The sequence below is a fragment of the Pteronotus mesoamericanus genome, unplaced genomic scaffold (genome assembly GCF_021234165.1).
Source record: "Pteronotus mesoamericanus isolate MK-2021 breed Mesoamerican mustached bat unplaced genomic scaffold, CSHL_Meso_final scaffold_705, whole genome shotgun sequence".
In the NCBI taxonomy this organism is placed as follows: domain Eukaryota; kingdom Metazoa; phylum Chordata; class Mammalia; order Chiroptera; family Mormoopidae; genus Pteronotus; species Pteronotus mesoamericanus.
In genome coordinates this window covers 5842316-5868118 of record NW_026555326.1, presented here as the reverse complement: position 1 = coordinate 5868118, position 25803 = coordinate 5842316, and the positions used below count along the sequence as shown (strand labels likewise).

The window sequence follows — 25803 nt, the reverse complement described above, 5'->3', positions numbered from 1 at the left end:
CCCTCTCCATTGTAAAGGCCCCCTGCACTGGTCCCGATGCTTATCGCGATGGTCCATTTTAAACAGCTGTCCTTGAATTTTTTTTTCTTCTTTAACAAGCCCACTATCACAGTGGCTTCTGCTTCTTGGAGCAAACCCTCCTTGGGTGTAGCCATTGAAATGCAACAAGTTATCAAAGTCACACTTCAGGAAAACCTTGGGCCCAGCTGGTCTTCCCCGCTTCCTCAGGCTGCCTCTCCTTTCACCTGCCCTGGCCTGCGTCCCTCACCCTAGCTTCTGCTCCAGCAAGCTCTCCCAAAATTATTCTTGCATCCCAGGGCCATTTGCATCATGACATCAGTTGCCACAGACTCCTCCTCAGTGCCTGGATGGGATGGAGGTTCCATGCATGAGGCTCTGCCAGACCCTGTGGCTGGAAGGGAGATGAAGGAGCCCATTTGCCAGCCTCCTCTTCAACTCAGAGGCCAGCAGGAGCCATAATTAAGAAAGGAAAACTGGCCTGGGAATCAGGGGACATGGGAGTTAGTCTTGTCCTTGCCTCCCACCAGCTGTGAGATATCCTTCCTTCTCTGGATCTGTGTCCTCTGCTGGAAGAAAGGGACTTCAGTGAGATGCTCACAGGGGTGTCCAATTCACAGCCTAGGATAGCTATGAATGCAGCCCAACACAAAAATTGTGAATTTATTTAAAACATTACTTAGTTGTATTATTAAGTTTTATACTGTTTTATTATTTAGATACATACATTTTCTATATTAGTGATCGTAAACTTGGGACCTGCTTGACAATTTTAAAAGATTATTAAAAGGGCTGCTGCTTAATTAGGGCTATTATGTGAGGAAATTTTTTGCTTATCTGTGGTGGCGGGTATCACGAAAAGTATACATGGACTTTTTTTTTTTTTGCTCGTTTTCATTCGTGGTTGTGTATTTAATGTGTGGCCCAAGACAACTTTTCTTCTTCCAGGGTGACCCAGCCATGCCGAAAAGCTGGACAGTCCTGCTTTAAAAGTTCTTTCCAACTCCCCTTCTATCGTTGACAGCTTCCTGAGCTGCTGCCCAGGGACTGCCTCTCTCGGAGGGAAAAGAAGAAACAGTGGAGGTCTTTGTCTCCACTTCTTTCTCCTCTAATGAAGTCTTAACGATGCCAACCGATGAAGCACGCCCAGAGCTGGTTATGGCTCTAGAAGCTGGAGGGGAAAGTGTGACGCTGGGGCTGAAGAACGCAGGCGCCAAGACCTGCCAGCTTTGGCTGCAGCCTCGGACCAAAGACATGGGCTGTGCCATCTCCTGAATGTTGTGCAACACTTAAAAGGGCCAAGACCTTGGGCTTCTTCCCCGCAACCTCAAAGTGGGACAACTTTGAAATTATCTCAAGCCCACAGCTCCCCACAGGATCTGCTGAGGCCTACTTTGCAAATTCGTTGTTCTTCAAATTGTCCTCTGCTCCTTCATTCTTCCTTCAACTATCTAAGGTGTTGATCCTAAGAGGTCTAGAGGTCTCCCTAAGCTTCCTGCATATTAATGTCTCTCAGAGAGCTACAGCTGCGGAAACATGACACATGGCCCACAAGGTCTGTCATGATCTGGCCCGTGCCAACCTTTCCAGTCTTATTTCTCTCCAGGGTCCCTTTGCCTCTATTCTTCAGCCTCATTGGACTCTCAGTCCTCCAAACATCAAGTTCCCCTCTTGCAAATTTGTGCATGTTTTCACATAACTCACTGAACAAATATTCATTATCCTGCTGTATCATTCATGGTCCTGTCAGGGCAGAGATGACATACTCAAAAGGGGAAACTAGAAAGTTTAATGAAGGGGTTATTTAAAAGATGTGCCCTGGCTGTGTAGCTCAGTTGGTTAGAGCATCATCCCAATATGTCAAGGTTGTGGGTTCGATCCCTGGTCAGGGCACAAGCATGACTCACCCAATGAATGCATAAATAAGTGGAACAACAAGTTGATGTTTCTCCTCTCTCCCTCCTACCTCTCTCTCACTAAAACTGGCCAATCAATCAATCAGTCAATCAAAGGTGTAAGCAGGATTATGGGAAAACCAACAAAGCATCCCTGGACCAGTAGCCGTGGGAAGCTGCTCGGCTTGGATGGGGTGGAGAGAAGAGCAGTCCGTGGACCCTGTGCTGTGGAAGCTGTCGCTGTAGGAGATAGCTGCGACGGGAGCTACGACCTTGAGGGGAAAGGCAGCCGTTGCCAACCCAGCCCAGTTGGAAGTGAACTCGTGTAAAAATTCCCCAACCTCTCTCTTCTACCAGCGTCCAGGCTCCTACCAGTGCAGTTGGACCTAAATGGAAGCCCCAGAGCAAAGGATGTAGTCCACAGATGCCAGCATGCTGGGGCACAGAGCTGGGTGGAGCAGGGAAGGTAGATTTGGAAGGGCAAAGAGAAAGCATTCACATAATCCCTACTGTGTGCCAAACACCAAACAAAACAGCAGCATCTGCTCTCATGTTGTTTACAGTCTTGCAGAGGAAAACTGACTCTCATCAGTGAATCATAAAAAGTGATTAAAAAAAACTCATTATTTCTATGAACACATAAAACTCAAATTCACCATGAGGTAGCACATTAAATCAAGTTTCAACAAATTTTTAAAAACTGGCATCATACAGATTTAGTTAACTGCCCACAATGTAATTGTTGTAAATCATAAACCAAAACATAAAAACGAATTTATCCTCATACTCGGAAATTTTAAAACATACCTATGTAAAACTCAGGGCAAAGAAAAAATCACAATGGCAATTAGAAAACACTTAAAACTGAACAATAACAAAAACATTACATACTAAAACTTGTGGGATGCAGCAATAGTATTTAAAGGGAAATTCTGAACTTTAATATTTATGTTAGAAGAGAAGAAATCTTGAAAAAAATATAAGCTAAGCATCCAACTTACAAAGATAGGGGGGAAACAATGAATATTAGAATAGTCCTAACAAGGAGAACAAAGAAGATAATTAAGAGCAGAAATTAATAAAATAGAAAACAGAGGTACTATGAGAGAAACAACCAAATCAAAAGTTGGTTCCCTGGGAAAATGAGAGAATGGCTAAATTGTAGTACACTCACACATTAGAATAATATACCACTGTGGGAAAAAAATGTACTATAGTGACTAGAAATTAGCCTGGAAAAAAGTCAGAGACTTAATGAGTAAAAAGAAAAAGTTATACAGTACAGGTAACACCATTTTTATAAACCTCAAGAATATGCAAAACTAAAATATATTGTTTAGGGTACACATACATTTGGAAAACTTTTTTTTAAAACCCGAGAACGATAAGCACAATAGGAACCATGGGGGAGGAAGGGCAAAGGGCTGGCATCCTGGGAGAGCACACAGGGGCTTCAAAATTATGGTAATGTTCTGGTCTACAAATTACATGGTGAGTTCACGTTTTTAAAATTGTTTCATACCTACAAGGATGATACATATGCTTTTTTTTTCCAAATATCAAAGGGTAAATAACAACTTTTTTTAAAAAATCGATTTTAGAGAGGAAGGTGGAGAGAAATATGAGCAGTTGCCTCCTATAGGGTTGCCTTCCATACACGCCCCCCACTGGGGATCACCCCGCAACTTAGCTTTGTGCCCTGATCAGGAATTGAAACCACAACCTTTTGGTGTACAGGATGATGTTCCAACCAGCTGAGCCACCCGGCCAGGGTAATAATAACTTCTTAAAACTGTAAGCAAATCCTGCTCAGTAAAATGTCTCAGACGAACTCCGTATTGTTTCCCCGTGTTCCCAGCTTGGACCCTGGAGCAGCTCCCCTTATCTCCAGAGGCTGTGGCTTCACGTTGAACCTGGCATTTCCTCATCCTTTTGCTTTTTCAGCTCCTGGATTTCACACATAGAAAGGCTCCGATTCAGCATATTCATAGATGCTTCAGCATCTTTTTTTTTTTAATTTTTAATTTTTGATTTTTAGAGAGAGGGAGAGAGGAGAGAAACATCATCTGGCTGTCTTCCTTACATACCCTGACTGGGGATTGAACCTGCAACCCAAGCATGTGCCCACAATCTGGAATCAAACTGGGGACCTTTCGCTTTGTGGGATAATACCCAACCAACTGAGCCACACTGGCCGGGGCATGCATCTTTATGATTAATTTCTTTGGGAAGCCATGTTGAGAAAAAAGGGAGAAGAAAGGAAATAGAAGCCAAGGGGGTCTTCTTTCAATTAAAAAAAAAAAAAACAACTCCAGAGATAATGAAATGTTCTTCTGAAACCCCGTTATGGCTCCAGTCTATAAATCTACTTTCACGACTGACTGTGCCTCCCCAGAAGAACCAGAAGAATGAATGCGGTCGATAAGCCCAAGCAGTGAACTATAGTGGACATCTGTCACCTAGGGCCTGTCCTGAATCTAGGTCCCTTTTCTAACAGCTCTTTGATTACCTTTTAGGAATTACATCTCTCCAATTGAGCACAGTTTTAGTGAGCAGGAAGATCTAACTTTCACCATGGTATCTGGGGTTGGACAGAGCCTTCCAGTTCTGAACCAACACAACTGGGAGCCAAGGCAGATGGGCCTGCAACCTGAGCTGGGCCAGCTGAGGAAGTTTTCCCTGCCTGCTAACTTCTGAGTGAAGATGGTTCTTTGCAGCCATAGTGAGTCCTTTTCAGTAGTCTGCAAATCTCCTCTGGATCCTACCCACTGATTCTGCGACCCTGATCTTCCAGTTTCCTGTTGATTTTCTAGGCCCCTAATATCTTTCCAAAACATACTTTTCTCCTAAATTGGCCATTTCATTCATTTTCTTAAAATATGAGAAAAATGGATGTTCATAGCAGGTGAATAATACAGTAACAGAAATTCAATACACTAAAAGTTGAAAGTTCTCTCCCTAGGAATATCTTTGGTACCAGTTTGATACATATCCTTACAAACTTTTTTCTAGCACTGTATACATAGAGAAAGAAATGGGCTGGATCTCTAGATAATATGGGGTTATAGGGGATGGAAGGGATTTTTACATAAAAGGGGTCATAACAAATATACTCTTATATAAATTATTTTTAACCCAATGATATAGTATAAACATCTTTCCTTGTCAGTACATAGAGATCTGTCATTCCTTTTAATAGCTGCATAGTATTCCATGGTATGAGCTCCACAATTTAATCTTCCCTTGTCAGATATCAACATTGTCTCCAACGTTTTAGTATTACAAATAATGATGCAAGGAGGGCAGGGAGAGGAAGAAGAGGCTTATGGGGGGAATGAATGGTGATGGAAAGAGACTTGAGGTGGTGAACACACAATATAATATACAGACGATGTACTATAAAATTACACGCCTGAAAACTATTCAATTTTATTAACCAATATCACCCCAATAAATTCAATAAAAATACATTTAACTTTGCAAATAATTTAACTAGCTGCTTTCTTTACTACTGTAAAATGAAGTGGTTAATAAATCCTTAGGATAGGATTTCAAAAATAAATTTATCCAAGCTTTTAGTAGAAAATGAAAAAAGTAATGATGTAATGAACATTCTTATACTTACATGGCTTTGCACACCTGTGTAAATATTTCTGTAGGTAGGGGATTGGCTAGAAATCATTTCTGGAACAAAGGATATATACATCTAAGATGTTTATATTGAGGTACTGCCAGATTGCCCTTTCATGGCTGTATCCACTTCCCAAAAACATAGGGAAGATGTGCTCATCACCCACACTTATAGAGGTTTTTAATATTTATCTTCAGGAATTTGATAGATGGAAGTATCTTTTTGGCTTTCACATGCATTCCCCCTGATTACTAGAGAGGATAAATATATTTTTCAAATATGTTAGCCAATTTATTAAACATTTTTTGTTGGTTTCTGCATATATTATAAATATGAATCTTTTCTCAGTTATATATTGTAATTATTCCCACCAAATTAGTGATCTGTCTTAAATTTTGCTTTTGGTGTCTTTGGATTCATATTTGTTCTTTATAATTTTTTTTTAAATTTTTTAAAACATTTTTTAAGATTATATGTTTATTTATAGACAGAGAAGGGAGGGAGAAAAACATCAATATGTGGCTGCCTCTTGCACGCCCCTTACTAGGGACCTGGCCTGCAACCCAGGCATGTGCCCCGATTGGGAATCAAATCTGTGACCTTTTGGTTTACAGGCTAGTGCTCAATCCACTGAGCCACACCAGCCAGGGCTGTTCTTTATAATTTCTACTTTTCTTTATGGTTTCTGGGTTCCTAATCACACCCCAAAAAGTTCTCCCTTCCCCCAAGCTACAAATGAACATACTTACATGCATTTTCCCCTGCAGTGGAACAGCACAGCACAGTGGTTAGTTGTAGAACTGGAGGTTCTGGAGCTAGACTTCTTAGGTTCAAATGCCAGCTTGGGCATCTATCAGTTGCATGACCTTGGTACTTAACTTTCTCATTGGTAAAATGGGGTTCTGGTGAAGGTTAAGTTAATATATGTAAAGCATTTAGAATATTGCCTAGTACATAAGAAATACTCAATGTGTATGCCATTATCTAGTTTCTTTATAGTTTTTTTATTTTGATCTTTAGTATACTGTTTAATTTTTTTTCAATGTGTATGCCATTATCTAGTTTCTTTATAGTTTTTTATATTTTGATCTTTAGTATACTAAAGTATACTAAAAGTATTCACCTTTTTCCTGAGGTGAATAGCCAGTTTTCTAAAATAGTCTATTTTTCCACTGATTTGAAATGCCACCTTTAGAATATACTAAGGAACAGGTTGTCTCTAGGAGGGCTTTGGGAGACCTAACCTAGTTCATGGCCACCCATAACTGTACTTCAAAGGCCACTCAATGAACACTTCATGGAAAACCTTGGCATCCTACTAAAGGTAAAAATATCTAAGTTAAATTTAACAACGTTCAGAAACTTGGTGGCCTCTTTACTCTGAACCCCACCCAATCACAGGACCAGGAAGGTCACCCCAGTTGCCCTGCTCGAGGGACGAGCCTGCGGAGGGATGTGTTCTTGGAAAAGCATACCCAATCTACAAATATATATACTACAAGCTATTTTCTCCAAAGCAATAATAGTTAAAGAAGAAGTTTAAAAAACTCATATTGAAATGTGTACTAGAATACATGGTATGTGCACGTAAGATGGCATCTACCGGGCCGTGAAGGGTGGCTGGAATTAGTGGAGAGTTTCACAAGAGTAAGAGGCTCATCTGCGTTAAATGACTTTTGTGCAGGAGTAGGCAGAGAACCACTGAGATTCAACGTTGGTCTCTCCTTTGCCTCAACCCAAAACACAGCAGCTGTTTAAGGTATGCTGCCATCTTCTGGCCAAACTTGTATTGCAGCCAACTCACAGTTACAGCAATAAGTGATGCAGCCTTGCAAGCATGGTATGGCAACCCAAAACATAACAAAACAAACACACCCTAGCGAAAAGGCAGCATGTTGCCTGCTGACATTTCCTGGTCACTACAGATAGTGCCACTCTGCTGGTAGTGGCCTCTGATGGTGCCTGTTGGGCACTGCATAACAAGCAAATCTCAAGGTGGGATGAGCCTAAATAGAAGATTCAAATATTCTAAACACAAATAAGTCAGTATATAGATTCCATCTCTAGATCTTTTCACAGTGTAATAAAGAATAGCTAGGCTCACGCATCAGCTCAGAATGCTGCAAGCTCGTGGTGAAAAGAAGCTGGAGAAGAGTGTGTAAACCCAGAAAGGGCTCTGAAAAATAAATTGCTGTCACCACACCTTGCCCCCCTCTTCTTCACTGGCCCATCTTCCCTTCCCTTGCCCTCTTTCTGATAGTGTTAATGTCACCTGGAAACCAAGAGCAATCTATGGTGGAGTGGTATATACCATCTGTCTCTAAGGCAAACTGAAAGACATCTGACTGCAGAGGTCCCAGTAGGAATGGAATAGAGTAAAGAATGTCCTGTTAACACAGGGGAAACACAAGCCAAAACACACGTAAACCTAAAATGTTAATGTGATCTTTATTATACAGCACATCGGGTATTTGTGCATCCCAACAATGATACAGAATATTCTATAAAACCAGACCCAACCTTTCAAAATTACACTAAATGAAGGCTTATCCCTTAATTACGTCTCTTAAAAATACACACAATTAACAGGGTCCTGCTGTAACAATGTGGAAATGTAACAATGAGGAAAGAGACATGAAAGGAGAGTGTAAGGACTGAAGTTTGTGCCAAAGTAATTTCTCTTGTTATTGCACTTTTATTCTACACCCTTAGTATGTTACATTTTTACTTAACACTGTAATAAACATTAGTGCTTTAAAACAAACAAAAATATTACATAAAGACACAAGACAACAAGCTGTCCAGACCAATTTTCCTTCCAACCCTCTGGGGATGAAGGCCCACCCAGTCCCAGGTGTTCACATAGTCTCTGCGATCATCTCAATTGGACTGGATGTTAACAAAGCAGATGAAGTTAAAAATAAAACCCATGTAAGAACAGTAGTGCTATATCTGAAACCCCCAAGGGAGTTTGCAATACAAGTTTTTCAAGGTTACTCCCTCCTTACCTATTAACATCCACACTAGCCCTAACCCACCCCACCTCCACATTAGAAAGATAAACCCTTTTTTTTTTCTTTTAAAGAGAAAGTGGGTTATTTGATCCAGCAAATCCCAAAATCAAGCTTTGAAATCTCAAAGAGAAAAACTCCCCTTTTGGCAATGGACTCTCGGAGGGCCGTTCAGCCTGCTCTGACGCACGGTGGAGTGTGGAGGTCCCTGTTTAGCCAGATGGAACACCCAGCAAGGCCAGAGGGAGTCTCTATTCCCCCAAGTGCTACTATAACCACCAATCCCCCTTGGCTTGTCAGTGCTGAATTAAAACAAAAATAAAGTGTCGTTCAGTGCAGTTATCATGTTGCAGCCTAAACCACTTCTCCCATAACAATAACAACAAAAAAAACTCTGAGTGTTCTACTATTCCCCTATTTCTATCTGTGGTAGTAATGTATCCTTTCCTTCACTGTTTCCTCGACTTTTAGTGTTAAAAATTAGGAGAAGCTGCTGCCTAGGCTCGGTCCCCCTGAAACTGATGGAGTCAAAAGTGACTCTCTTTGGTCTGGGAAGAACCAGCACAGTCCTCCTTTCCAGAGAAGTGAAAGGCTTGCTCAACCCATGAGCTACTCTCTGCAAGAGGATCAAGGGAACAAGGGCATGCCTGTGGAAACCTTACCCAAACGAGCATCCCTCCGCCCGTGACTGACCCTAGGCACAGGGTCAGCTGCTCTTGGCTCCAGACTCCACCATCTTCCGACTGCACTGCAGGAAGGTCCCCCACTCAGTTCTGAAGCAACATAAGTGATCAGGCTTCAAGTGCATTAAAAGTAGCCAGGTGATCATTTGGGGGCTGGGGTAAATTGCCCTAATTAAGTTGACCAGAAGGATAGAGCACAGGGTATTTCTTTCATCCCATCCTTCTTCCTCCCCCAGCCACGATCTCACCTCAACGCTAGGGAGCACATACAGCCAAAGCAAGGAGGTAAAATCTTTAGACTTTGGTCTTGCTGAGCCCTTGATAGTCCAAGTGCCACCAAACTTCTTTAATAACCTAGTATCTTCCCAAGTGATACACAATACAGTACATTTCATGGCATTCCATCACTTTAATAATAATGGTTGCCAAAGGAACAAAGAATCCAAAATTTGCTGACAATGTTGTAAAACAAAAGCAAAGTATACACGTGATATATATTCCTGCACTCAGCCTGCTGAGTGTTTAAATAACACCTCCAAATGTCTACATGTGGGCTTTGGCTGGCCTGCAGACTTTCAGGAATATTCTCCACCTTTTCTCAGAATCTTTTTTTTTTTTTAAATGAACTATAACACAACTACTCATCCACGAGCCCCTCCCTTCTCAGGCAAAAAATGTGGGAATCTCCTAGAAAACTGATGTCTGAGAGCAGACTAAGTCACAGGTGATAAACCAAAAAGGGACTCCGGGTGGAGAAAAACCTAACCTTCCATGTGTGAATGGGAGTGTGAGCTAAGACTCCCCAAAAATGTTAGGAATGTGGTCTCTATAGTGGGAGCACTGACTCCTGATTATAGCCAGAGGTACCGAGACAGTCTGGGAAAGGGAACTATATAAAAGCTTTCTTGAAATTTCATACGGAACAAGACTTGCACTGGTTTTTTGTCAAGTAGAGACTACTCACTTCTACTTTTTTAACGTGAAACATGGCTTCCTAGAAGGCCCATCATAGTCCCCAGAAGGGCGACAAGTTCATGCCGATCAGAATAGCGTGTCTTGATGTAAAGCTAAGTGTTAAAAATTCTAAGAGATAAACTGAACATTCCACCAAAACAAGGCTGGAGCCCACAGAACCCAAAGACACTGGGTCAGTAAACTTATCTATTGCAAGTAGGAAGTTTTTTAGCATTATATGACGTTTCTGAAGAGCTACAAGTCCTCAGGGGGCTACTACGCTTGTATAGATCAGGATCAGAGCCAAGGATAGCCAAGTTAAAAATTGAACTTTAAAAGTTATATGGAAAATTGTTTTGTAGACTCCATTTACACCCTGTTAATATTTAAGAGATGGTCATTCTATCACTAATACCCTAGAAAATTCTAGCAGCAAATCTGACCATTATCTCATACACCTAGAGACTCTGGGACCTGTTTCCCTGTTCGGGACGAGGCGCAGGGGGCAGACAACAGGGCTTGGGTGTTAGGCAGATGGAGGAAGCCACTTGCCTCCACTGTCCATTCTTTCACCTACATGTTTTTCTAAATCTAATGGAGCATTTTGGCTGAGGGAGGCTTACAGTCAAGATCTGAGGTGCACCAGTGTTTAAATTGTTCCCCTTCCTTTGACTGGCATAGGAATTTACCTTCTTATATACACTTCATGACAAACTCTCCAAAAGACCACCCCCCCGCCTTCCAATCCAAGAGAGAGGACTCTTCCCAGACACTACCACACAGGGATGAGGTGCACACAGAGAACTACAAAGAGTGTTCTTCTCTTTCATCTGGTTCTTCTACCATTGTATTTAAAATAAGGTAAAAAGAAGGGACGAGTGGCAAAAAAAGCTTAGTTAAAAAGCTCACTGGTCAAGTTTAAAACACCAGTGTGTTAGATTCAAACACAAAAGAAGAGTTCCTGATTTTTATTTAAGTTTTAAAAAAGAAACTAGTATGCTTCTAGTGGGTTTGTATGGAGGCCCATGGCCTTCAGATCATTGTCCACTTCTCGGTCTCACCAAATACTTCACACTGCTCAGCTGTACTCAGACACTCACCCCTAACGACCATGTTAACTGGAGCTTCCCCATTTTGAGGCCAAATAGAGAAAAAAAGAAAACAAAGACACAGGGGTAGAAGAAAAAAGTCTGTTCTACGTGTAGCAGTAACTCAAAATCCAACGGCACACACACACACACACACATGCACACACGGTTTTCTTTTTGCGGCCTCTTGGTGATGAATTGTGAAACTCTCCCTCAGAAGCCAGGGCTATGTGGTCCTATAAATGTAAACACACTGGTACTGTAAGAACAGATAGCTTTGTTTCTAGCTTCATCACTGGGGCCTCTGGCTATATTGCAACCTGAGATCTCTGGGTGCAGAAAACAGGAGAGAGTTATCCTCAAGCTATTTTTTTGCTCCTATGTTTTCACAATTCCAGAACTAAGCATATATTTTCTAAGAGTTCTGACAACTGGATAGAACCAAACTATTCCTAGCTAGAGCTGAAACTATGAAAATTATAGTTTTTAATACTATTGCCACGGCAGTGTCCCCTTGTCTTAGAAACGTACAATGAACAGACATTGGTAACATTTACCCCCTTTTCAGTTTTGAGGCCAGAACATGGCCTTCTTCATCCTTTTACCCATGTCCGAGGCAATCCTTTGCTAAAGAAACAGCTTGAGGCATCAGTGAACTGCTGAATATGATCAGCCATCCAACGGCACCACCCAGGAGACGCCTCTGCCTGGGGAGGTCTCCAGCTGCCCAGCAAGCATCGATTCTCCTGGGAGCTCTCAGTAATGAACAACTGTCAACTTCTTCCCATGGCCAAAAGATGAGGGGAAGGAAAGAAATGGAGAGTGAAAGAGAAAGGTCTTTGCTTTCAAGTAGAATCGTCTAGTCCTCTGTTTGGCTGCTCAGAATTTGACTTGCATAGCCTGTCCATGATGCCCTGGAGCATGGGCTGGACAATGCCCAAGAGAGGTCTCTGAGAAGGGTCACCGTCCCAGCAGGCTTCCATCAGCTGCCAGCACTCCTCATCAAACACAGGAAGGCGTTCTGGGCGGGCCCCTAGAGAGAGCAGCGTGGAGATAAGGCCAGAGTCAGGGAGAGAGCGACCAGTACGGCCAACAGGCATGCTTAGCTCTTGGGCTAATGACCCTGCTGGGGCTCGGGATGCTGAAGAATACAATAAGCATGGGCTTCAACCGCAAAAAATCTAGATTAGAATCTAATAGTAACAGTGATGATAAACTGCAACACACTTGAAGAATTGGAAATTTTAAAGAAAAAAGCTTTACTGAGGCAGCTCAGTACAATGCTGCTTGGAATCGAAGGCCTGATGGGAGGCCCCTGCTGCAGTCCCTGGTCTCGGCCTGCCCTCAGCCGGGGAGTTGGGACAAAGCGGGGTCTGTGGCTCCTACCTCTCCGCACATTGTTCCAGAGGTGATCTTTGCTGGCACATCTCTCAAATGCCTCAGGGAGCTTGACAGAACCTGAGCAGATATACCAGAAAAGAATGCCAAAAGCGTAGACATCCACGGAGTTATCGTACTTCCCTACAACAAGAAGGGGTGACATTCAGTGAGCAAGGGGCAGAAATCAACGGCATCGCCACGAACGTGCGTCTGCAGAGGTCTTTACGTGTTCTTTCTAAAGCTTGCAACATCCATTATCTCTCATTACAACTTGATTAGGCAGGACACATTCATAATGCCCATTTTATAATAAAAAGAACTATGGCATCCAAGGCCAAACCTACTATTAAGAGAGCCAAGACTAGAACCCGACAAAGGAGAAGGAAAACAGCCCTCTTATTTTAAAGGATCAAAAAGATTAACAGTGAAAGGTCCTTATTAGGAAAATAACAGGTAGGAAACACAGGTGGGTGGGCAAGTTGAAACCAGAATATAAAGATTTTTAAAGTCAGACAAAAGAGTCAAAATTGAGTGGACAACAGAAGTTATTTATGTTTTAGAGCAGGAGTGACATGGAGAAAAATATTTTAGAAAGGTTATTCTGACAGCATTAAAATGAACTGCAGTAGAAACAATCGAAGCAATTTAAATATGAAGTAGCAAAAAAAAAATAATAATAGTAGTAGGGGGAGTAGAAGTTTAATTTAACAAAAGTAAATCTAGAGAAAGAAAAGTGATGACTGTGTACTTTGTTCCAGTGTGTGTGGGGCAGCTCTCTGGCTAACTCCTAATTCTTACATGGATCACACACAGAGGGGTTGGGGGAGGACTTGTGCATGAGGCTAATGAGAGAAATTCAAATATATTGCTAATTTAACTCTTACCAATACTAACGAGTAACCTGTGATTACCTTTCCATCTTCCCCATCAACCAGACAACCTCTCCTCACATCTACTCAGGCTCAAAACCTTGCAGCCACTGTTCAGTAATCCTTTCATCATTCCTATCAACTTAAAAAAAATTACCCATTCTTCTTCTGAATTATCTCAAATCTGTCACTGTTTTGTTTGTTTAGCACCACCACCAACCTAATCATGAAGACAGCCACCATTTCTCTACCTTGGTTCTTGCCACTCAAGTTCCCTCTACCTAATCTTCCATAAGCATTCTCTATTCCTTATCTGCTCAAAAGCACGATAACACCTTACTTCTTCTACATTAAGCTTTCACTCCTCTGTGTGAATTTCAAGCACACTGCATTTTATTCCCCATATGGATTTCTTTCCTATCACGCTTATTTCTATTCTCCAATTTTCCTCATATTTCCCATTCTCCAGCTTCCAGAATTTTCATTCTTTCATGATACATGGTTAGACACTAGAGACTAAAACACCAACATTCCATGCCTAGCTCTATGACTTCTAGCTCAGTGTTCTGGGGTGGGCTTCTTCAGTAATCTGGCCTTGACTTCTTCATTCATGATAGAAATGTAAAAATGAATCAATATCACCACAGAATTCTGATGAGGGTTAAATGGAATAAAATATATGGAAAAAAAATACTGCCTAGCTCAAAGAATATACTTAATAAATAAGAATTCCCTTCCCACTTACTAATTTTTCCAGGTTGGACTCAAGTTCTACCTAAAATCTTACCTTTACCACAAAACCATCAAACATTTCAACTTCTTCATTTATCCCTTCTCTGAATATCAATGTTGCATTTTGTAGCATTTAATTTACCACTTTATCACATGTTGTCTTGTACCATCCTCCTAATTATTTTACCTCTATTAATATATCTTTGTCATTTGTAAGTTCTTAAATGATAGGGGACAACTCCTAATATAGTATAGGAGTTATTTGATCAATACCTTATGATTAAATAATTGGTTGCTTATGACTATTAAGGCCCAGAGCGATATCTAAAAGAATAGTTGGTGGCTCCCATTTGCACTTTTCTTTCTGACCCCTTTACGTCTACGTTTCCCCCTACTTGTCTTAGTTTCTCCCTGTACTGTTTTTTCCCTTGTCTGTGCTGGATCAGCCAGCACTACTTGTGGACACTACTCTTAGCTCAAGGGGTAGAGCTCAGTGTTACAGTATAGAGCCCCGCCCAAACCCACTCCCTACCCTCGAGCTTACCTGTGAAAAGTTCGGGGGCCATATGGATGGGTGTCCCCACAATGCTGCCAGACATCATGGCCTCCGGCTTGCAGAATCCTAAGTCAGTGATCTTGGCTCGGTTCTGCTTGTCCAGCTGCCAACAAAGCAGGGTAAGAGTCGCCGTGCATCTGAGTCTGCACACAGCACTCAGCTCCGCTGCATCCCCAAGCTCACAAGCAGGTGTCTACCCCACAGCGGTACTTAATCCTGCCTCCAGCCTCTCTGTCTCCAACTTCATTCCTGTGAGCAACCTGACGGCAGGACTGCCGTTTCCATCTTTGGCTTCCCAGCACTGGGCACAATGCCTGGCACTATCAGGAGCTTAACAGAACTTGGAAGAATGAGTAAGTGAAGAGCACTGAGGAAAGCATTTCAGTTCCCAATCACTCTCCTCTGGCCTCCAGACCTCAGGACAGAAAAGTGCTAAGGAAGAAGATTGAGGTCCTCTGGTCGGCTAAAGAGAGTTTCTGAAATTCCCTGTAGTTTCCTTCCCTAAAGGTCCAAGAGAATAAATCTGTGTGTCATTTGATAATTGATAAGCCTCTCAGGTTTCAGCCTATTAATTTCAGGAAGATCTTTCCTTTCCTCCAATTTGCTGTAGCTTTATACATCACTTAAGCGATGCCAGAGACAACTCAGTAATAATATATTTTCAAGAGCAGTATGTCAAAAGATTCTTTATAATTTACATTAACAGACCTGGTAGGTTCAAGACCTTTCAATGTGCATTTACCCATCTCAGTCTTCATCCAGGATTTCTGATCAAACCTTAAGCAATAACAAGACCTGGAATCTTTAAAAATATCAATGTCACAAAAGCAAAAAAGGCAGAAGAACTATTCTAGATTAAAGGAAGCTAAAGAAACATGACGACAAAACACACTGCATGATCCTTGGATTGGATTTGGGATCAAACAAATAGACCACATTTGGCAAAATTGGACATATTTGGGACAATTAGAAAATGTTAATACAGACAGGATATTAACTGACAGGATTGTATCAGTGTTAAATTTCTTGGGTGTGGTAGTGGCATTTTAATTACATAGAAGATGTTCCTTTTTTTAGTCGACACGAGCTGAAGTACAGGCACACCTCAGAAATACTGCACGTACAGTCTCAGAACACTGCTATAAAGCCGACAAAGTGAATCACATGAATTTTTTCATTTCCTAGTGCACATAAAAGTTATTTTATACTATACTGTGGTCTATTAAGTGTGCAATAGTATTATATCTTTAAAAAAACCCCAAAACACACGGTTCATACGTTAATTAAAAAATACTTTATTGCTAAAAAACGTTAACCCTTGGGATGGGAGCTCCAGCTATGGAGCGAGGGCAGCGGCAGCGAAGATGGGCCAGGCGGGGACCATGGCAGTGGCAGCAGAGGCAGCAGGGGCAGGGCGGCCGCTGGTAGAGAGAAGGCTGTAGTCTCCAGGGGGCTGTAGGTGGAGGCATGGCGTGGGCCAGCAGCAGGAACGGCAGCAAGAAAGCCTGGGCAGCACTAAAGGTGTCACAACAGCAGCTTTGAGAACTTTGCCCAGGTGAACAACCAGCCCCACCTCTGTCACAGTGCTCACTGCTTCAGCGAGGCCGGCTGCTACAGCTACTGCTCTGAGCCCTGGTGGTCCTGGCTGCTCTGGACTGTTACCCTCTTCAGCTGCTGCTGTGTCTTCCGTCATCGATGAGCTTAACTCCAGGTGCGGCAGCGTGAAATCGACTTGTTGGCCTACCACGGGGCACGCCACGGGCTGGCCCTCTTCCTACCAGCTCACTGCTCAACAATGACTTCCTCGGCGCCTTCAACCCCCAGCCTATGAGGATGCGGTTCGCCACCCAGGCACACCCCCACCTCCTTACACTGCTGCCCCGTGACTGCTTCCAGGGCATGTATCTGCTGCTCCTCCACTTCAGGCTGCCCTGCCCACTATGAAGGTGTTTCCTCCCATCAGAGTGCCCCCCACTCATCAGGTGGGTGAGCCCTACCTCCACATTCCCCTCCTGTGGCTACTGCCGCCTGACTGGTGACTTAGGTGTCAAGCTTTGCCCTTGTCCTGACTCAGGCGAGAGCAAGCCAGTCAAGGAGGTGAGGGCTAGTGCCATCTGGCCAGATCTGGGGGACCACTCCCCTTGTACACTGCCACTAGATCCCATACCCCAAGTTTCTTCTGTGGGGCTAGTTCCCAGTGAAGGAGATATCCCATAAGCACTTCTGGGAGGGTAGATGAGTCACTTGCCCACTAGAAATAGCTCTGGCTCCAACTCCTTGAGTTTGGCCTGTCCCCGCCCTCCTAGAATCTGCACGAAAGTGCTGGAGTCCTGAGGAGAGGGGCCATGTTTGGGCAACTGTGCTAGCTCTACCCACAATGACATACACAGGAGCCTTTGAGCTCATTAAAGAGATGTAAACCAAAAGAAAATGCTAACCGTCATCTGAGCCTTCAGTAAGTTGTAATCTTTTTTTCTGGTGGAGGGTCTTGCCTCTGACGTTGACAAATGCTGACTGATCAAGGTGGTGGTTGCTGAAGGCTGGGTGGCTGTAGTAAATTTCTTAAAGTAAGACAAGAATGAAGTTTGCAGCATCCATTCCCTCTTCTTCTTCTTCTTCTTTTAATTGATTTTAGAGAGAGAGATGCAGGAAGAGTGAGAGAGAAACATCAATTTGTTGTTCCACTTATTTAGGCATTCATTGGCCGATTCTTGTATATACTCTGACCAGGGATTGAACCTGCAACCTTGGCTTATGGGGATGACACTTTAACCAACTGAGCTTCCTGGCCAGGGCTTCATTTGACTCTTCTTTTCTGTAGCATGTGATGCTGTTTGATAACATTTTATCCACAGAACTGTTTTCAAAACTGAAGTCAACCCTTTCAAACCTTGTTGCTGCTTTAACAACTAAGTTATGTCATATTCTGATTCCTTTGTTGTCATTTCAACAATCCACTTTCTTTGCTCATCCATAAGAAGAACTCCTCACCCATTAAAGCTTTATCATGAGATTGTAGCAAGTCAGTCACATCTTTAGGCTCCACTTCTAACTCTCCCACTGAAATTTTGAACCCCTCGAAGTCATCCATGAGAGTTGGAATCTTCTTCAAAACTTCTGTTGATATTTTGACCTCTTCCCACGAACCACAAGTGTTCCAAATGGCATAATAGAGTATCCTTTCCAGAAAGTTTTCAATTTACTTTGCCCAGATCCATCAGAAGAATCACTATCGTTGGCAGCAACAGCCCTACAAAATGTATTTCTTAAATAGTAAGACTTGAAATTAAAAATTCCTCCTTGTTCCATGGACTGCAGAATGGATGTTGTGCTAGCAGGCATGAAAACAACATTTATCTCGTTGTACATCTCTACCAGAGCTCTTGGGTGACCAGGAACATTGTCAACACTCTTGATTAGGCTTTGACTTAAGGAATGTTGCGGCTGGTTGGCTCTTCTATCCAGACCACTAAAACATTCTCTACATCAGCAATAAGGCTGATTTGTTTTCTTATCATTTGTGCGTTCACTGGAGTAACACTTTTAATTTCCTTCAAGAACTTCCTTTTCATTCACAACTTGGCTAACTGGCGTTAAGAGGTCAGGGAGCTGCAGAAGAAATGTCTGACGTGCCTTCCTCACTGAGCTTAATCTTTTCTACCTTTTGATTTATAGTGAGAGACTTAAGACTCTTCCTTTCTCACTCTAACCCTTTGAGGTCACTGTGAAGTTATTAACTGGCCTCATTTCAAGACTGTTGTGTCTCAGGGAATCAGTGGAGCAGTCAAAATAACATGCAGCATTTATCTTAAGTTTGCCGTCTTATATGGGCGTAGTTTGTGGTGCCCCACGATGATTTCAATAGGAACATCGAAGGTCACTGAACACAGATCACCATAACAAATACAACAATAATGAAAAAGTTTGAAAGCAAGAATGACCACAATGTGACAGAGAAATGAAATGAGCAAATGCTGTTGGAAATAAGGCACCAGCAGGTTTGTTCAAGGCAGGGTTGCCACAAACCTTCAGTTTGTAAAAAACACAGTATCTGTGAAGCACATTAAGCAAAGCACAATAAAATAAGGTATGCCTACATTTAGGAATGATGTGCTATCTGCAATTCACTTTTATACAGTTCAGTAAAACTGTGCGTGTGCGTGTGTGTGCACAGAGAGAGAGACAGACCACACGAGGAAAAACTGAGACTGTGAATCTGGGTGAACAATACATGGGCTTTCACAGTACTGCTCTTTAACTTTTCTGTAAGTTTAACTTTTTTAAAACAGCGTTGGGAGAGAAAAACCTTAAGCAATATGAACTAGGGCTACGATGCAATTCCTCCCTAAGCTTTAAGTCCAAGATACCATCCACCTATTCTGCTGTTAACTCTATTACTTTTCCTCCAGTCTCTTCCTGTGACCAAACTCACATTTAACTGTACCCTAGAAAGATCACTTAACCCAGAGGCAGCATGTTATTTTGGAGAAAGAGCTCTTACTTACCAGCACGTTTTTCAGTTTGATATCACGGTGGACAAGTCCCTGGCTATGGAGGAAACGGATTCCTTCTACCACATCTAGTGCTATCTGCAAGCGTGTCTCCAGGGTCAGCCCGGCCTTGGGGAAACAAAAGAGCCTGTATGTCACTCACACGACAGGTCATCAAATCTAACCTGCTTACACCAACTAAAAGTTCCTTCTGTGGGGTCTAAAAGACTGACTGTACTAGGGTACACAAGGATAGAAAAGTGGATGGAAAAAAGAAAAGAGGAAAGCAGTTAGGACAGGGAAGTAGAGAAAAAGCAAGGAAAGGCAAGCTCTCCAGGTCAGATAAAATCCTTTGGAGGCTGCTTTTAAACCAGCTGAAAAACCCCCAAATGTGACTAGAAGAGGTGCAACCAATTGAGTAAATGCATGAGCTCATTCTAACCCCTAAACCAACTCTGAAACTGCCCTTAAGGCTCAAAGGATCATTTCTGGGTACTTCAGGCAGATTTACATCCACTGGTTTGTAGGCCTACTTAGGCTAAGTTGGGTTTTATTTATTCAAATACCACGTTCATTCATCTTACTTCTACCAAGCCTCAGACATACTCTAGCCCACTTGTGGAGAAGCATCAAACAGTGCTGAGCTCAATTCCTCTGGAAAGAAGGAAAATCACTTGGAGAGTCATTTTCTTTATCATGTTGATTTCTTATGGCTCCTGAAAGCATTTCTAAGGCTTTCAAATAAACTAGTACACGAGAAATCTGTGAAAAGGGACCTGCCCAGACATTCTGGGGTTAGCGTTTCCCCCCTTCTACTTGGCTCCAGTGAACAGACAAAAGAAACTTCTCTACTTCCTTTTTGGTGGTTATTTTAGATGAGGGAAATGCAGCATTCAACTGAGGGTATTTCACTTTCACTTGAATAAAATCTTTTGATAGCTTCTCATTGTCTTATAACAGAATTTGAATTTTATGGAAACTCTTAAAATTTTCATTCCTCTCTAATTTGCTCCCAACATTTCTTGGCATGTTATCCGCCCGCCCCCCCCACCCCCATTCCCAAAATGAACCAGCTGCTCCAACGGTGACAAGTGTCCCTAATGGCCTTCCAATGCTCTTGGCATTATGCTATTTCCTCCCGTGGTATAGCCTCTTCTTTCCAACTGCCCAAATTTTAGCCATCAATGTGTACTTATCAAACTCAAAACACCCCACCTTCATGGAATATTCACTGACTATAATTCTCTTTAAAGCTCCTGGCAATTATAGTTTTTGACATCCCTCTATGTTCCTTAATACAGGGCCTTGTACAAAGTAGTCACATGTAATAAATATACACATTGACTAAAAACAAAAACTGGCTTTATACATTGACAGCAAAAAAAAAAAAAAGAGAGAGAGAGAGAACAGCAGGGTTACAGGAAGCTTTTCTGCGCTTCTGAGCAGTCTAGATTTTTCCTACCACCACAGGAGGTAAAATGATAAGTTACAGTATTCTGGATATGAACTACATCAAAAAATTAAATTCTGAAAAAATTTAAGACTTTTTTGGAAATAAGGGTATTGAAGTTGGATTGCTCCAATAATGTCTTATAAAAGCTAGAAGCTCTGAATGAACAAGAAAGGATGCAAGGCCTGACAGGAATGTGCTGATCTGGGCGCCAGCTGGCTCTGACTCTCTCCCGGCCTCGCCTCACCTTCAGCCCAGTGTAGAGGTCCCGGTGGAGCCGCTCCATGATGAGCAGCACAGCAATGCTGGAGCCGCCACCGTAGTTGTAGTCGATGACAGACCCGTGGAGGTCCACCAATCGTTCATGCTTCGGCAGAGACCTGATGAGGAGGAGAGAGGTCTGGGCCATAGTGCAGGCCACCACGTGCAAAGGAATCACCTTGAGACCATGCTTAGTCCAGACGCACAGGTAACTGCCCTCAGTACAGAAAGGGGGCAAAGAGAATGGGTTCTCAAACAAGAACAAATAATTATGGAATCTAAAAATTGATAGGCATTTATACTAAGGAAGAAAGTCAAATGAAAGAATGAGTGAGAAATCAGGATGTTGAGAAGGTGCAGGCAGAGACAGTAAACGCCTTGAAGAGAACAGTTCTAGGCCAGACACAGAAATACTGGGTCTACAACATTTTGAGACCTCGGTGTGGAAGGACAAGGCATGCTGGAGCTCTTGTTACAACATTTATGCTAGGCTTCTGGCTTCTTCTCTGGGTCTTTTTCCACAAAGGTGAATGAGACCCTACCCACCTCATGTAGTGAAACTCCAAGGCCAGGTCATTCCAGTGCTTCTCATCTGGAGGAACCACCGACTTGAGGGCACAAGGGAAGTGTCCTCCCCAGTTGTCACACAGGTACACCACACCATACTGGCCCCGGCCCAGCTCCTGTCCCAGTTTAGGTTTACCTACAAGTACAGAGACAGAGGTAAGGCAAGGAAGAAGGGGAACTTGCTGGGCAACCTCCCTAAGATTCTTAGCTGTGGACCTGCCTAGAGACAGGAAGTCATAATTACGTAGGGGTGGGGGGTTGGGGGTGGATTCTGATGTCATTCTAAACCAGCATAAAGTAACCTAACTGGTTTGATTTAAATCAACTTTGGTTATGTTATTTGAACTATATAAATAGCAGAGCCACACACACTTCAGGAAATCAAAAACATATCAGGAAGTACTACATAGACTCTGAAGGGAGCAGCTTTGTGCACTGGGACCCTCCCAAGCGGAACAGGAGAACCTTCCTCCAATTTACTTGTGAGAAAGCAAGGACTCACGATGCAGCAAGACATCCTGTAAAGAACGGCTCTCCAGAGAAAGCCGGGCCAGGCGGGGGGCGTGATCTTTCCGAACCCTCAGCCATAGATCCTCAGTTTTCTCCAACCGGCCTGAGTGCCCAGCTTCCAGCTGGGAGGGCACAGAAAAGAAGACATGACCTGTTAAGTTCCTAGCTATGGCTTCCTCCCCTGTTATCTAGGAATAACAATATCTGCTTCATAAAGATGACTGTGAACATTAAATAAGATGTATGTAACCTATTCAGTTCAGAGATTAGTCACAATGAGCTCTCAACAAGTAATAATTTTTCCTCCTGTATGCATACCATATCTATACCAACGTGTACACACACACACACACACACACACCCCAAAAAAGGACAAGCAGATGTCATATAACTGCAAACTAGTATGGAAGTTGGAAAGTGATCTCTTTCCGTCAATCATTCCTAAAATACTACATAAAATTCCTGCCCCTTGATTTTTTTCTTACTCAATGAAATGGGGAGAAATTAACTAAAAAATAACAAGAAAAATTTATTGATGAAATTTTCTGTGACATGATATTATCTTTTAATGGAACAGAAAATATACTACTGATTTTTAAAACATTAAGTGGAGAGCAGAGTAAAACATAACCCAGTGGATGAGGTTTTTCTCTGCTTGATCCAGCCGTATCTCCTTTCCTACATACCCACCTGTCTCAAAGAGGCTGCAAAAGCCTCATGCGAACTATTGAGCCGGGTCCGGAATTGGCTGCAAATGCTTTTGGCCAGCTTGGAGGCACTGAGGCTCTCAATGGCTTCCTGGGCCACCTTCCTCTTCCACTCTAGTGTGATGGCTGGTGGGCTCACCCATGTGATGCGCTGGATGATCTGCCAGAACAGGAACATTGAGAACACTTGAGAGATGGGAGACAAAAACCACTAGAAAGTGCCAATGCTCTTTCCTCTCTGGGTTATCCATTCTTAAGACAGGAGCCATATGAAGTCTAAGACTCCTCTCCAATTCCATCTACCTCAGGATCAGGGCTTGGCCCAAAGGAAAGCATTAAAGAATATTAGGCTTAGTCTATGTGCTCACAGACTCTCAATACACTATATCCAGTGCCAGGGTGTGCCAGACAAATCCCTTTGTGAGATTAGTAAATAACTCCACATATTAGTAAATATTCTTTAAGCATTAAAGAATATTAGGCTTAGTCTACGTGCTCACAGACTCTCAATACACTATATCCAGTGCCAGGGTGTGCCAGACAAATCCCTTTGTGAGATTAGTAAAAAAAGAGGCAGATCAAATTCCAGAAATGGAACCACACTCATAGCCTCTGGCAACAAAGCCTGGTTCTGAGAAAAAATTTAGGTCGGGACAAAAAAATATGAAGAAGCTAGTGAGGCAGTCTTACGGCTCCATAAAATAGCATTTAAGCACACCACTTTCAGGAGTTAAGGGTGGCAATATTAACAATTACGTCAGAATAAGCATGAACCAGAATTCTCCAAGGAAGAAAAACAAGGACACCTGGCCACCTCACACTAATAGAAGATACTATGAGAGTGGCTAACATTCATTTGAGCCAACTAAGGACTGAAAATTTTTTTCTCTAAGCAGTGTCTACCTGTTTGATTTGTTCCCACAGCATCCTTGTAACTGAGGACCCCGAGTGAAATGTGACTTCGACATGATAGGCTGCATTTAAGATCTGAAAGAGTACACACAAAAGAAAGTCAGTATGCCCTGAGTGGCTTTTTAAAAAATGCAATAAATGATATTTACTTCAAGAACATAGTCTGGTCTCAAGGTTCTCAAATCCATCCCTCAATATACGTGCAGAGTCAATGCAAGTTGACCATCTCTTCTGTGACTACTTGGGCCCCTTTTCTTCACTTTCTTCTTGCTCTCACCGCCTTAACTGCACTTGTACAGTGCGCAAGCACCTCCTATAGGTAATGCTCGTATGAGAGGAAAACAAAACGAAATTCTAAGTGGATCAGCAAAAAGTTGAAAGGGAAATTGTTGGCTGACTTGAAGTTGGGCTTTTGTGTGGATTCTGTTTCATGTGTTGTCTATGACATGGTGCCTTAAACTCTCTGAGTACCTGTTTGAGATTATTACTGGTGATGTGAACTGAGACATCCTGAGACTTCTCCAGGCTCTGCAGACACCGTTCGAGCGTTCCGACAAAACTCTCACGTAGGTAATCCACTGAGCTGATCAGCTTATTAGCAACCGCTTGATTCAGCCGGGAGATGATGAGTTCCTGGATCTGTCGAATGCAGCATTTGATCTCTCTGGTGCCTACTGGTTCCCCATTCTCAGGGACAATGATGCCTATGGGAACAAAGAAATAAGTTAGTTGGCTGTGAGGAGAAGGGGCAGACACACTGAATAAAAGCATCTCCCAAGCCAAGGAGCTATCACAACAGCTACAAAACACATGGTTGGCTCATTAACTCTGACCCTCACGATGATCAGGGGCCATGGAACCCTCAACTACTTAGGGGAGTTAAGAATCCTAAGAAGGAGAAATTATGTCTAGAATAAGCCTATTGTTTTTCTAGTTTTTTGGGTCATATTTATAAGAGGGGAGGAACATTTATTGAGCAGACTCTTTGAAAGCACTACAGTAAGTATTTTATACATGTAGTCTAATTTTATCCTCACAATAGTTTTGTCAAGTGGGTATTACTGTTTATAGTTTATTGATCAGGAAACAGCCTCAAAGGGAGGACACAGTAGGCCACTGGGAAGGGATGGTACAGTCAGGAAGTATTTGAACCCAAAGCTCATGAATTTCAAAGCCTTTGATCTTTGTAGTTTTTGATACCACCTAGCATACTGGGAAAAATCCCAGAGTCAGGAATTCAATTCTAATCAATTACAAGATAAATAAAAAGTAAAACTGGAACATTGATTGTCCCCTCCATGCCACTACCTCTTCTCAGGATTAGAAACCCTGTTTTGCAAGCCAGAGGACAGAAGTTAACAGAAGATAAATTATCTGCAAAAACTGCACTCCTAAAAAGGCACTCTTGTGCTTACTGATAGAAATTCAGTATCATCTCTTTGGAGGAAATCTGTCAATATCTATCAAAATTCTGAGCTAAACAACAACAACAACAACTACTACTATATAACCTTTGACCTAACTACTTTGCTTCTAGAAATTATTTTTCTAGAAATATACCCTTACAAGTCCCAAAGATAGAGATGTATAATGATGATCAATGCAGTGCAGTTTGTAATAGCAAGAAAATAAATAACTAAAAGAAATAAAGAAAGAAATAGCCTAAATGTTCATCAGTAGGGGAGCAGCTACATATATTCAGGTATAGCCATTATAGGAAGACAAATTTGTATGCACACTTATGAAAAGATCTCTAAGATATGAATTAAGTGAAAATGCAAAGGGCAGTAGATGTGGAGGAAAACCGGATGCCTGGGGGATAATATCTTCATACTTTTGAGTTAAGTACCATGTACCATTTAAGAGAAATCTGGCTCCGCAGAATATGTGGTAGATCTCTTCTAAATCTATTTCTCATTGCCTCAAAAATACCCGAAAAAGACACAGAACAAGGTAAGAAGCAGATATGTAAGTTGTGTCTAATATATAGCCAATCAGGTAAGTAGATCCACAAAACACAATGTAGTTAACAGGGCCAGATATGTGATCTACTTGTTCCCAGTTACTCCCACATATATTAAACTAACAT

The 25803-nt window shown here is 42.3% G+C and overlaps 1 protein-coding gene and 1 pseudogene across 1 annotated transcript in view; one reads left to right on the top strand and one right to left on the bottom strand.

The window, feature by feature from the left end:
* Positions 1-7996: 7996 nt before the first annotated feature.
* Positions 7997-25803, bottom strand: part of DSTYK (dual serine/threonine and tyrosine protein kinase) — a 52236-nt gene continuing 34429 nt past the window's right edge. The window contains exons 4-13 of the mRNA XM_054563255.1: positions 24186-24418; positions 23706-23789; positions 22786-22962; positions 22088-22217; positions 21565-21721; positions 21005-21137; positions 19323-19436; positions 14806-14920; positions 12667-12801; positions 7997-12313 (exon numbers count right to left, since the gene is read on the bottom strand). Coding sequence (XP_054419230.1) covers positions 12126-12313; positions 12667-12801; positions 14806-14920; positions 19323-19436; positions 21005-21137; positions 21565-21721; positions 22088-22217; positions 22786-22962; positions 23706-23789; positions 24186-24418 — 1466 coding nt within the window. The 3' untranslated portion in view covers positions 7997-12125. The remainder of the gene's footprint in view (positions 12314-12666; positions 12802-14805; positions 14921-19322; positions 19437-21004; positions 21138-21564; positions 21722-22087; positions 22218-22785; positions 22963-23705; positions 23790-24185; positions 24419-25803) is intronic.
* LOC129062337 (WW domain-binding protein 1-like) lies at positions 16273-17034 on the top strand (annotated as a pseudogene).